Source organism: Thermobia domestica, chromosome 1, assembly GCF_964235325.1.
Source record: "Thermobia domestica chromosome 1, izTheDome1.hap1.1, whole genome shotgun sequence".
NCBI classification, from domain to species: Eukaryota; Metazoa; Arthropoda; class Insecta; order Zygentoma; family Lepismatidae; genus Thermobia; species Thermobia domestica.
In genome coordinates, this window is record NC_137454.1 from 44,837,464 (window position 1) to 44,852,065 (window position 14,602).

Below are 14,602 nucleotides of genomic sequence, written 5' to 3' on the forward strand. Positions count from 1 at the left end.
CGCACTAAAATAATTTATTGAAGGCACAAATATGGAAGGTAAAGACAACTTTGCTTGTCTAGTCGTAAAATTTAATTAACAAATAACTTTCGTTGTAATTTGCTTTTTCTAAGAGTAAGTACAATAATATGAATTTAGACATCTTCAAGAAATACATTGCTATCAAGTAAAATAAGTTTTTCTTATATATCAATTGCAAATCTTTTGATTGTTCTCTGTGGGTGCGCCTGTTATATTGTAGAAAACATTTCTTCTGCTGCGCATTTCTGCCCTCTGTTGTCGAAAGCTTCAAGCTGTCAATGTGCTGTAGAGGGGTATACGAAATGCAGGCTTGGAAAGCCTCGTTTCCAGTTTTCCGTGGCGCGATGAGAGCAGCCATCTTGGTTTTAGGTGTCTGAGAAGCCGGCTCACGCTAAATTACGACAAGGTATACTAGGCTGAAGATTCTTCAGTGTAAGAATCTTCCATTGTACAGAAATTATTGGTTCCTGAAGTATACAAGTGAGACAGGATTTTGGTCCGGAATGCGCTAGGTACGATAATATAATATACAGAAATTGGTTTTACGTTGCCGTAGAGGTTAACCTATAATGTTATGGCGTGTGCAATATAAGCCTTAAAATATGTACATTAGATCTATGAAGGTGCATATTTCTACCTTTAAGTGGCTTCTCCGTATATAAAAAAGTTTAACCTAACTTTTAATTACGTTATGTTGTATAATTAACAATGAGATACGTAGTATTTCGGTTAAAAGTTGAGCCGGAGTAGTGAGATGTGCGTGCACGTATATTGTCGAAAATAAATAGTGGTACGGTTTGAAGGTTTTCACGTTAAGTAGCATAAGCTCTTGGAGGTAAACGATTGTAAACAGGTGAGAGAAGTGGATTAACTATTACAGTAAGTATGGTTGTGTAGTATACTTCGTTCTTATAGTATGTGCTGTGTTTTCTTTTGGTGAAGGTCAGTACCTACGTGAGGTAATGTTAACATTTATAAAGCTGATTGAAAGTAAACATCAGGAACTTATATGTTTTAAAATAATTTAGGAGAAACTAATGAATCTCCTGTATTATAATTTAAGCTAATAAACTGTTTCTTTAGTTTGAATATCAAGTATTAAATGCTCCATCTGGAGATTTTCTCATATGCCGTCTTATGTGTGTTAAAAGATAGTATATATACTGCCTTGTACCCTCTAAATTAGAAGAAAATTAAAATTATCGTTCAGTATATTTAATGATCTTTCCCGTTACGGCAATTTGGACATTATTATGCATATCATATTTCTAATTCTCGTGCTTGTGAGAGTTAAGCTAAAGTGACCACTTGGTAGTACGAGGTTTAGGGTTCTAGAAATGACTAGGTAGGCCTAAATGAAGGACTCAGAAATCCTCAAGAATATCTCACATGTGGCGGAAGATTGTGCTTCCTACAGTGGCTAACCATCATTATTTTTTAAAATAAGCCTTTCTATTTGTGGTTCTAGTTTAACATATGTATTATACATGTACGCACTTGCGTTTGCAGTGTGGTGTTTTTTTAGATGCTAGTGTCCTTTTTGCACACAACATTTTGAAAAATTTACAGGTAAAAATTCAATACTCTGCATGAAAAGACATAAGGAACAAATTTCTGCGGGCGACACAAATTCAGAGTAAGGGTTAACTGCTGTATCGCCGAACCAGGTTTAGGAAATTTACCGGGTCAATTGGAGAATTTATTCAAGTTTGTGAGGAAGAATGAAAGTCAGGTAAGGGGAATAGAAAAAGTTAAGTGGTTGTATTTGCTGAGTGTTTTTGATGTTGTAAGCGGCACAGTATGTGGAAGCGGGTGGACTATGGAGAGGTACACTTGTTTTATTATACGGATCCATAGGCTGTAAAATTTGGCCAAGTCTTTAATTTGCCCATTTCAAGTCGAGAACAGAACCCCTTCGGGGCATCTAACCCGTTCCTACTACTACTACTACTACTTATATTATGGGTCCGTATAGTAAAACTACATGCCTAATAACGTAACGTAATGTAATCCAACCAAATATAACCGAATGCGGTTCATTTTGATACTTTTTTGCGATTTTCAAATTGGTCCGGCGATACAATAGTAATGCCCAGAGTAATACAGTTGTACCGTACTGTTGTAGCGTTACAAGTGCTCTACGGCGAATAAAAGAAGTGAGTGCATGTGGAAGTTGATTTAGATGGTTTCCCACCGATAATGTGTTTTTGGAAAGTGAGCAGAGGCCGTATTGAACGTTTACAAACGGAGAGTTACTTGTATCATAAAACCGTGACAAATGCTATTCAAACACTTATCATTGCGAAAACATTTCTTCTCAATATTCTTGCGTACGCGTATACCCACCGTCACTGACGCGCAGGCTCACCATCTTCGCCCTGCTTGATTCTGTTGGGTAGCGTTCCTACTTTTTAGTGGACACTTAACGTCGGTGACTTTGTATCTTTTGTATAGTGATTTTTATGCTATATATGGGGACGCCGTATTTATACAAAGTGGTTAAAAAAATAAAAAAGTTGCTTCAGGTGGTCCCTTGAATTTTATCTGTGCGAAGTTTTCATGTCGCCCAGCGCAATTTATTTAGGAGACAATAAGGAAGAAATTAGTGAAAGAATTACAACGTTTCAAGTTATTTCAGGTGATGTGCCAAAAGTAAATGTGTATGTTTTTTTGTGTGATTATCTGCATGATTGTCTGAGGGTCTTTTTTCGGCCATTGTGTTGCAGGAGTGGTATAGTTCTATACTATGTTTAGTTGGAGGAGGCCGGCTTTTTTTTTAAAGCAATTTCGCTAATTTCTGTTAATATTAGGTTAGATTAGTGGTGACTACTTGCATCATTGTATTCCTGTATGTGCGCTTCCGGTAAGCACCTACATAGTCTAGACTATTTCGTATGTCTCATTTTCTACATGTGCTTCTGTTCCATTCTTAAATGAGACAGATCAATTACGTCCCCCTTAGTTAAACTAATTGCTCTTGCTCCTACTCCTGGCCCCTTCATCTAAACATGCCTCATTTTCACATTTCAGAAGCTAATTTAAATCTAGTAGGCGCGTATTTGGGTAGGGTGGGTTTAGATCGTTTTCTTTCTGAGCTTCTTTTTAACACTTAACTCTTTTCTTTATACATAAAAGTGTTATTAATCCGTCTCCTTTAGCGTTCGGGCAATAAGCGTCGGTTGTAAACTACAAATTTTATTTGATGTAAGTATCGAGGGCAAGAGTGCAATTTGAACAGAAGGCAAGCTCCTTGAACACAAGTCCCCCTTCCCATTTAGCTGTAGTAAAGACAGAAAACAACGTGGCCTGCGGGTATCTAACCCCCATCACTTGCTAGCGCTCGCTCGGCAAAACTATGTGAATGAAGTATTAGACTTTGGTACAGAAAGGACCCAATTTGGTTACTAAACTATATGGGGGAACCTGTGTTCTAGAACCTTTCCTGTGCAGAACAAATTATTTTGTTACATTGTTGACATGACGCAAGGTAGGAATAAGTAAGGTAGGGTCGGATTAGCTTTAGGGTTAAGGAAGTTTGGACCCATTTTGTTAAAATTAACAGATTGTAATTGCTCGTGTTGCTATTTATTGTATCGGTTCCTATTAATTTTGTAGAAAGTGCACTCTTACCGGAAACTGGCTGAGCATGATTCGATATTAATATTTTAAATAATTTTTTGATGTGCATGTAATGTTCGAAGGAAGCTGTGCTTGGCTTAATATTGTGGAACGCAGTTGCTCATAATATGTTCTGGTATGTACGTAGTACTGATTGAAATGCGCGATTTGTATCTTATTCTTTATTAGATAATGTTACAGGAAAAGACAGTAGTTTGGGTTCAGTCTTAAGCTCTCTCTCGTAACTTCGTTGCTGAAGTGAGGTGAAGAAATTATAATTCGTTTATGCTGTAGACAATTATTAATAATAATAATAATAATAAAAGACGCTGATGGAAACGCAGTTTAGAACACTTAGTAGGGATTTGTAAACCAGGTTTAGTACACAAAAGTGATGGTGATGATGATGATGATGCCATCGTGGCGCCTGTGGAACATTCTTAACGTGCTGTAGAGGATGTTGAAAAAAAAATCGTAGTATTAATGTTAATTAGCACGTGTGACAGTGATGTATCCCACACTTTCTCTAGTTCTTTGAATAGCTCCGTGATCATGGATGGCAGAGCACAACTGACGTAACGCTCAAAGGGCAAATTTTTACTTTGACTCCAACTGTGACTTCAACCGATTCATGTGATCCGGTTCCCGGAGCAGTTTAGGAATCATTCCTAAACTGCTCCCGGAACCGGATCACATGAATCGATTACAATTACTAACACAGTGAAAGTAATGTACGGTGTTAAGAATTATACTATAAGTACAAGGGCCACAATGTTACTATACGAAGTTAAGAATTATACTATAAGTACAAGGGCCACAATGTTACTAAACATCAATTCAGGTGGAGCGGTGACTATGAATTTTGAGCCCAACCCCCCCGCTCAAGTACCATAAAAACATCCAAAATAATAATAAATAATGACACCACTACTATAAAGCTAAGATAAGAAGGGAAAAATTAAAAAAAAAAACTCGTCTCTAATCATAAATCAGTGCATGACAAAGAAAAAAATTACATCTCAACAAGACAATAGGACAAGCAGCAGCAAACCAAATACTTTGCCTAATACTCAAATGCAAAACAAATCAAGAATAAAAATAATATGAATTATAAAAAGAAAACACTCACCATTTCGCCATAGGAGAACACTCATGAATAATGAACTCATAACTGCTGATTCCACACACGAAAAAATAAGATACCAAGAACACATGCACAATACTCAACATTACTGAAAAATGTTCCTTTCCGTACACACGTTGTTTTATTAAACCGAGCACACTTGCTATTATTACAAACAAGAAACCAATAAACGTCCACTTTTAGAATACGTCGAAAAGATCTTCAGTTTAGACCACAACTATGACAGGTTTTCTCTAACTCAATTCAACCAATTCAATTACGCGCTTCCCGCATGCCACAAACAACAGCACACACATACATGCCAACTACCATATGACTACACAGACACCTAGTGGGAAAAATATGAACTAAGACGTCACACCAAAGGCACGAACAGTTCTACCAAGTGACTCACGCACAAACAGTTCCAGGAAGTAACTAAACCTATAAGAACCGATTAAAGTCACAGTTGGAGTCAAAGTAAAGACTTACCCGCTCGAAGCACTATCTCGCATCGAGGGGCCTAAATTCAGAGACCTAGCATAGTTAGAGATGCTATACCGAACTAGGGTCACCATGTCTAAAATCTTTCAGTAAATGATGAATTTTTCGTAAAAAGACTTATTTTATTTATTTTTTTTCACTATTAATATTCCATCAAACATGATACCTTTAATATTTTGGATTTGAATCCATTGTAAATACATTTTTTTTTTTAAAGGGCTTATCTATTTGTGTAGGTAATGAATGCGGATTTCTTTGTCCCCTAAAAATAGTCTCTGAAAATATAGTACATTCTTCAGAAATGGTTTCCACAATGATTTCAAATATTGTTATAATTTTTGGTGTTATAAATTTATTCTCTAACTTGCCTTTCAGACTACTCAATGCTGAACTAACAGACTGTTGTCTTCTGCGACAGAATTAATTTTCCTTTCTAACTGCGGAAATTTTCTTAACCAAATTATGCATGTTGTAGGATACAGAAACCCTAGGCATAATTATGAGAATTCTCTCTCAGACATGATGGTAATAATCTGACTCGGACTACATTTCTCCTAAAAATAATTTAAATGCTTGCCGGTCAATGAAAAGTTGCATTATAAAGAAGAAAAGGGACGTGTGTGGGAAGAGCCAACCTAATGACAACACTATACAGTAGGAGCTCTTTAATCTGGCATTCAGTGGTGCTGCTCACCGTTTTATCGGGTGGATTTGGGCGTTTGTTGACCGTGAACGGCACGTTTGCGCCATTTTTTTAAAGGTCACTCAGAGTTTATCGTGACTGATATCTTTCAGTTCAGTTCATCGTTTACTGCAGCGTTTCCCAACCGGTGTGCCGCGAGGAAATCGAAACAAAATTATTAATTCTATAGCAATCAAATTGCAAGACATTCAAGAAATTGCAAGAGAAAAAGGTATATTTGTATTTCACATTACTACTATGAATTTAAAATTTAAAGTTTCATACTGTGCTACTTTTCTGTAGGACATTTTTAATTTTTTGTAGTACATTTTTCTGTACATTTCTAATTTTGGAAAAAAGTATTATCATTGTTATGACCATTATTGCTTCTTTATTGTTGCAGACTATTTCGTAAATTGAAATTTTAAAATATTATTCAATTCTTCCGGCAAAGTAAACATGCATACGAATTACCTACATTTGTGTTTTAAAAGTAAAAGAGATTTGTTTGTTCGTTCGTTATTTAGTGATCCTCCTCCTCAATGAAATGTTGGATACAGTTTTCAAAAAAGAAAGTGCATTTTTAATAACTTGAGCCCTATATCTGATTGCAGTTGTTTTCTATTTTAAAATTAAAATTAAAAATAAACATATTGATTTACCACGGGGAAAAAATAGTGATCGAGCTTTCTTCTCTGTGAGAAGTATGTTAGTAATCAGAAAAAAATACTACAGTATTTTATATTTTCAAATAATAATATGTGTGCCGCGAGAATTCAAGTTACCCTGAAGTGTGCCGCAAGTTGGAAAAGGTTGGGAAACGCTGGTTTACTGTCTTCTATCGGGTTAGCTGTCACGTTTTGCAGAATGTTACAAGTGTGTACTTACAGTATGCTGCATTGTAAAATGTTCCCGAAGCCCAGCAAGAGCTCTTCGAGTGCTAATAAAATTAATAAGCCTTAGTGTATGATTCACTATATAACAAGAACTAGGGATAATTAATAGTAATGGAGTAAGGTGGAAACACTTTATACTCAGCGTTTTCTATATTGGTTCTTCAGCAATTTGATACAAAATATTTTGTACAGTTGGATATTTAAATCGTTTGCATAGATTCGGAATGTGCGTAACACTTAACATTCACGTTTTAATAGTTTGCATTTTTATCTAGTGTAATTTATCGTTGGTATTCCCGTTAAAACTATGTTAACGATGATAATCCAGCAAAATCATGATTCCGGTACAGCCATGATCCCGAACGTGCCAGCTTTAGAGAGACCACCTGTACCAAGAACACTACGCTGGGATGCCTTCGTGGTTTGGGGGCGCCCTTTTCTTCTGAGAAATTGAGTCTGTGTTTACTTGGAGGCAGGTAACTCGAAGTACAGCGGCATTTGCCAATTCTGTTAGTGGCCCGAACAGGCCTTACGGACTCCTCGGTGCTTTGCGGGATCACTAGGCAGGGGCTACTCAAGCTATACACAACTGATGATGTGACCGACGAGTGACTGTCGACCTCTCGGTGCTCCTTTATACTGCTTCGCCCGAAGTCATTCAGTCAGTGACCCAATAATTTCACATCAAAGATTCCCGTACACAACTGTATCTTTTCAAGATCCAACAACCTTCTATACATCGGGACAGCCTTAAAGGGCTCTTTCCCCAACCACTGCTTCATTTCACACCCACAATCCTCGGTTAATCCTCGCGAGCATGTAAGCTGTCACTGCTCTCAGGGTTGCCGTACCTCTCATCCACTAAAATAGTTAAAGTCCGGCAAAATAAGGAGAAAGCTTTCCTTCCCATTTTCACTTAACAATAACAACAAAAATTTAAAGAATAATTCAACTAGGAAAAATGAGAGAAGGAAAGGAATTAAGGCAACATTGGTTTTTAGCCAGAAGGGATCATAAATCTCTACCATGTGTCGCGGAGACTAGTAGCGGAAGGTTTAGAGGGGTGAGCAGAGTTTTCAGAATTCTTGGAGTAAGAGCTCTCTAAGTACGACCCAAAGTGTAACTATTAGCAGCTTGTTCTTTTTTGTTCGAACCGTACGATGTAAACTGAGTGTTCTTAAATGCCTTTTCGTCAGTATATTTTTTGGAATTGTGAATCCTGAGAGGAATATTTTCTTCCATTTCAATGCAGTTACCCAATCTCAGAGGTCACTGAAATTGGAGAATTCAAATTCAAGTATGTAAGTTCATTAGAAATGAAGTTTAAGCGTTTAGAGTGATTCACTTCCAAGACTAGGGAGGAGCTAATTTGTTTTTCAGTGTGACAGATTTTACAATTTTTCTCAAGACATTTGACATGATACGAAATTTGTCATGTGGAGGTTGTTTTTTCTAGACGCAGTGGGAAGTTTGTAATTATTGTCTTCGATAAGACGTTCTCGTAACATGTAGACCCGATAAGGTCCTGCAGTTGGGAAGTGCATAAATGTGAATGTTATGATCTCGGTAGCAACGAATTAATCTCAGAATTAAAGTAAACATGAATTGCGTTGCACTTGATGGCAACCATAATTCCTCGGCTTTAACATAATCGTTTAACTGCCTTTCTCTTTGCCAGTTAGTTGTAAGAACGCGTATATTTATCACTAGGGGAATTGGAAGTTCGTGACCTAAAAATGTAGATAAATGATGTAAAATTGTGAAAATTACGATTAAATTAGTAACTATAATTTTAAAAGAATACAACATACATACCAAATCATTGGCTTGTGTGCGCGATGCTAGAATAAACAAGGTAACTTTTTCAGCTAAAATATGTACATTTGATTTTAAATTAAAATAACCAAATAACATAAATTTAAACAATTTAATTATAAAGGCAAATACAGCAAATTATTCAGCGTAAAATGCATTTATTTCTCGCACGTCGGTCTGGTATATAGCATAGTGTGTTCCCATGTCCTGTATGTTACTACAAAAATAAAATTAAAAAAAAAAAAGTTTTCACGTAAATCGTGTAATTTTGTGTAGAATTAACAATTTGTATATGAAAAATCAGAAAGTGAAAATTAGTGACACACAGGGGAAGGGGAACTTCCTAGAGACGCTGCACTGCCTCTTTCCGCCAAAATGTTACACACACGCTCGTTCTTAGAACATAGAAACAAAGATTAATGTGTGTAGTTCAGATTGTCTTACTTTTGCTTGTAAATTGTCATCTTACTAGAAAATGTGTTTATTTCAGTGCAAACTCTCTAGCATATTGCCAAAATCAAAAGAATGACAAGAAAAAAATCGCCGAAACTTAGCAAAAATGACCCAAAACGTTAAAACTGTCAAAATGTTGAGAAAAATGTATTTCAAAATTACCATTTTTTGTTTCAGAAGTGTAATATTATGTGTATTTGATGGACATTATGTCCGCGATAAAAAATAAAAAAAAAAGTAATTTCATTGAATTTCGTCCCTATTCATGGCATCAGTGGCGTAACTGAGGGGCCTGCAGTGCGGGGAGGCCCGCAGGGTTTGGGGGTCCACCGCGAAGCAAATGTCAAGAACTATAGACTACAAGTGAGCTGAATACGGAATATCCATTTCCCTGAACATTATTTACTTTAGAAAAGAAAAATATGCTCTGGATGAAAATTCATCCATTCTAGCAACATCAATTTAAAAAAATATCTTAACACTCGAGGGTTAAGGAAAAATAAGTTTTGCCTTTTTCGGTGAGTATTAATTTTAATTGTAATTTTATTATATTCCATGGATTTATTAACCATTGTCTTCTACAGGGACATAATATACTGGGAAGGGGGGCCCAAAAATAATCCTGCGAGGGCGTTACGCTACTGCATGACATGTCATTTTATGCTTTGTCCCATACCAATATTGTGATTCGTCGGTCACAATTTCGTTTGCTTGCTATCTACGTGCACGTGAATCAGATCGAAAGTCGCCGGGTGCGTGGTATTGCAATCCACTACATTTGGAGGCAAGGTATATGATTGGGAACGGCGCGTACTGTAAGGTCTGGACTCAGTTGATGGTCTCTATGCCCGTAATGCACCATATTGAAATTTCGGTCGTGGTTCAGACACACGTTAATAGGCCGTGTTCTTCATAAACTGAGTGCTACGTAAGGACATAAAATAACTCAGAAAGTTTCAGTTTTAAGTTCTGTATAGATATTTGGATTGGTCTGTAAATGTTAGCCCTTCGTAAAATTTGCGATATTGTGCACGATTTTATCTCATAGTTTCAGGCTGGTCCGTAGGTTGTGATGTGTTGTGGCATCTTGAAATGATGTATGATTGAGTAACTGAGGTTGATATGTAGAAACCGGATGTTAGGCGAAATGCCTGTTTAATCTTAGATATGATTACAAATAACGTTTTAAAGTTTATATCGGGGGTTATAGTTACAATTTAAGCCAATTTTGTTTGCCTATTTCGCTCCTTCTTGTCTAAATAATTGCTTTAGTGCCTTATAAAATGTATTTACCAAATATACATGGAATCAGGGTTGGCAAAAACCATGGTTTTTATTTTTTAAAAAACCCAAAAAACCAGTTTTTTTTTGTTTAAACCAGGTTTTTATGGTTTAAATGATTTGCTCTATATATTCATATCATATATGGACAGAAATAAATTTGTTTCGCCTTGATGTTATTATGCAACAACCGGGTTATGCTGGAAGGAATCACATAAGCTTAAAGCGGAATAAAAACCGCTTCTCGAGTTACATCCCAGAGAAATTGTCCTCCATTTGAACTCAGAACCAGGACTAATTGGCCACAAATGCGATACGTCTGCCGACTCACCCACGAAGGAATCCTGATAAAAAATACGTTGTACTGATCTTTACATGCTTCTTAATATAACTGTCAAGAGTCATTTCAGAAGAACAAAAAGATAAACAGTTGCACAAGTGAAACCATTACACAGAATTACATATGAACAATTTCAAAGTACTACGGAGTACAGAAGAACTAATTTAGTTCAAGTTAGTTAACAACGACTTTTATTGGTCCAAATTAAAGAAATACACCGACTTAATCTGCATATCAATAAGAAAAGTGAATAAAGATACGAATTATTTGAGTCTACTTTGGCTCAAACTCATTTATACATAAATAGATACCAAAGATACTTATTTCACTAAATGCCTCTCCTGGGGTCTGTATGACCCCCCCCCCCCCCACACACACACACAAAAGTACGGCATTTTCGATGTATTTTATCAATAGTAAACATTGAAATGAAACAATATTTAGAATTTTTCTTCGATTGCAATTACATAACAATAATAACTACTACAAAAAATCACAAAATAAACATTTATAAACTTGTAAAAAAAAGTTGGTTTTGTAGTATAATCTTTTTGAGTAATGAATGGGGGATTTAGGTCTGAATATAATACGAATAATATACGGGAGTGAAACGTGATAACCCACAAATGTGTGCTCATCAAGATTTTACAGACACTTACACTTTTACGAACATTTTTTTGTTTTTTTGGTTTAAACCAGCCAACCCTGCATGGAATATATGTCAGTTCTTTTTTATATATACGGTGAAAGAAGATATTAACAAACAGGTATGTTTCTATATTCTTGGAACATTATCTGTGACGAATTTTTTTTTTTTTTTTAATTTTATTCAATATTTAATTTCTCTTCATTTTGGTGCTTATTTTCCAGGTTTTTAATATCTAAACATCCGATATCTATGGATATGTAATAATGTTCTTAAGTGTGGATTTTTGTTGCAGATTGACATCGTATAATCTGCTATAGTCCGTGTCAGCTGAATTGACGTGTGGCATCAGTCAATAAGCTCCCAGTGTCCTGTTACTAAACCTTCAGAGAGGAATCTAATCATTCATAATGGAATTTGTTCGTATTTGTGCACAATTATGAATGATTAGATTCCTTCCTGAAGGTTTAGTAACAGTGCGCTGCGAGCTTATTGGCTGATGTCACACGCCAATTCGGGTGACGCGGACTATAAATGATTTGATAGGTACAGTAAATACTAAACTGAATCTGTACTCATCAAAAATACCTAGTTTGCAAATATCACTGAGAACATTATAGTTCTTAAAAACACTACTTCTGGTGGTTCTTAAAGCTATTGTGCACAGTAAAGGTTAATAACGGTAATGTAGTTATTCTAACAATTTTTCTTAAACTTTCCGTGCTGTAAATGGCAAGAACTCTTTGCTGAAACGTCTACAATGAGATTTGCAATCTGGGTGTTTTTAAGTAGCTTTAGTTTAGTATCTTACAACCTGACTTACGTGACAGGTCTTGTTACAATCATAGCAACAAACCGTACTAGCTACTTACGAAAGTTGTGGAACCATCAAAGGAAACAGTTGTAGTAATTAAGAAATTTCAAATGAACAATGCTGAATTCTCAACTTACTCTGCTGCTTTACCACGTGAAAGGTAAACTGTTAGTACCAAAGAAATCTCTCCTGCAGTATGACACACTTTCGTGTAACGGTCAGAGAATGATATCGACCACAGTTTTCCTCTTTTCTTTGCTAGTTGAGATTGGACGAAGATATTTTTTGGTCAGGGGAGTTCTCTGGATAGGAGTTCGTTGAAGTTTGTGTAAAATGGACATACTAAAGGTTTTCATATTACAGTACTTAATGATGTAATAGAATGCATATCAAATCATAACACGAATTGAGCACTCACGTAAACCTCTAGTAGCAATTCTAACAAACGATTCAGACAATTCAGTGCATATAAGAACTAATAGCTACTAAAGTTTCAGGTGTAAAATGGCATACATGTCAAGTATCTAGGGCAAAGGAGATAGAATGTTACAAGTTTTTTATGAACATATGTAACTTGTCGGCATTTTTGTTTCAAATTTGTGTACCAGTAATTTGGAAACCAGCGGTCATAGATTCTGGAAACTTAAAAGCAGTGTTTTAATAATCTGTAATTGTTTCTACAGATAAGATGTTTATTTCCTTCAAGTCTGGATAAAGGTAGTGAGAAGATAGCATAGGTTAATAGCAAGGAAATGTGACAGTAATACTTCAATAACCACATTCATTACTTTTACTGTGAGGGGCAGATGGAGTTGTAGTTCTTCAATCAATTTAAGTTTTTAAGGCATGCGTATTGAAGACGGCGAGAACTTCTCGCCGAAACGTTGTATTAGGATTGCCATTTAGAGGCTGAGGTGAGTGCTCAGTTTTTATGATCATTTTCATATCTATAGTTAAGTTTGGTTAAGTTCTTCTGTTAATAAGTTTTTTCTTACATATTTTGCAGGAATTGTATATTATGTATATGTTGCCTCCAACCCTATAAGACCATTTCAGAAAAGATCCCTTTGTAACTGGATCTTGAGAAACATGGCACTCCCAAGCAGAGCTAGAGTGTATGCTGATGTTAATTCACACAAACCTAGAGAGTATTGGGACTACGAGTCATATGTTGTTGATTGGGGGTAAGTTAAGTTGGTACACTTCAAGAATTTTGTACTCTACATTCTCGCTAATCCAGACATTTCTTTGCACAGAGGGTTGCCAAATGAGCAAAGATGTGAGCTTATTGGGTACACTTAAATTTTTGGTATTTACATTATTTCCTATGTTACTCACCAGCAATGGTTTTGAGAAGTTTATCTAAGTCATCTAATATGTCAGATTTCTTGGGCCTTTTTTAATGGGTACCGTGACTGAACTCTCAAGCTCTTGACACTCAGTTTTGTGTGCTAGAAAATGAGAAGTACAAATGTAAAACTGATACATATTTGGTGTAGAGTCACGATACCGTCTTCATGGTAATGAATAACAACAATATGGTTATATAGGAGAGAAGACAGTATTTTGACGGATTATGGATTAGCGAGAATATTATATTTTTGAGTGCATAGTGTTCATTGTAATCTGATTATTTTTGTTTGAGGTTTTCCACATTTTTAGCGCTAGACCACAGACACTCTTTTGAGACCGAGAACGCTTGAAATACGGAAACATGGCAGAAGTACTTTCGAAGTGCGGCAAATTTATGATGCGCTAAAATGTTGAGATTAAAATGGATGAACGTCTGCAAGAAAATGCGTAAATCGAGAGGAGACCAAAGAAAACCGGCAACGACAAAGGTAACGAAATAGTTTTGAAATGGTTCACTAATTCAAGGTCTTAAAATATGCACATATCTGGATCAATGCTACAAAATAAAGCTTCCAAAATGTACTGCAGTGCAGGGTAGTGTGTGCAGTGAAATAGCGTGAAGTCTAGTGTACAGGAGCAATAAATAATTACGTGATGAATAAATGTACTTACTTGGTGAGAGCAGGAGTAAGGCAAAAATTAGTCAACAATGAACAAAGGAAAATAGAGAACTTATATGGAACACTGATAAACTAGAAGAAATTTTCAATAGAAAAACGTGAATGAGAACTCTCAAAGTACATAAAATATTGAAAGGAGAATTGTATCGTAATATGGCAGAAAGAAATGAGATAAAGAACGGAGAGGATCAATGAAGAATGCAACAAAGAACGCAGAAATAAAGAACGAAACAAAGTACTACAAAGAGGGACGAGAACGGACTATCAGTAATACAAAGACAAGGAAAGAAGTGAGGGAATTAGAGTGCAGGTAGAGCATAAGGAGAATGTACAAAGCAATCAAGAGCGAAGCGTGTGATCATGCACAAAGAGAAGT

At 36.0% G+C, this 14,602-nt stretch overlaps 1 protein-coding gene across 5 annotated transcripts in view; it reads left to right on the top strand.

Annotated features, from left to right (window-relative positions):
* The first annotated feature begins 286 nt into the window (after positions 1-286).
* The window catches only part of CkIIalpha (casein kinase II subunit alpha), a 69,958-nt gene continuing 55,642 nt past the window's right edge, over positions 287-14,602 (top strand). The window contains exons 1-2 of one of the 5 annotated variants that reach the window (XM_081757087.1): positions 287-427; positions 13,200-13,377. In XM_081757087.1, the coding sequence (XP_081613213.1) occupies positions 13,283-13,377 (95 nt within the window). In that variant the 5' untranslated portion in view covers positions 287-427; positions 13,200-13,282. The other 4 variants (XM_081757081.1, XM_081757105.1, XM_081757091.1 and 1 more) reach the window with 4 other exon arrangements.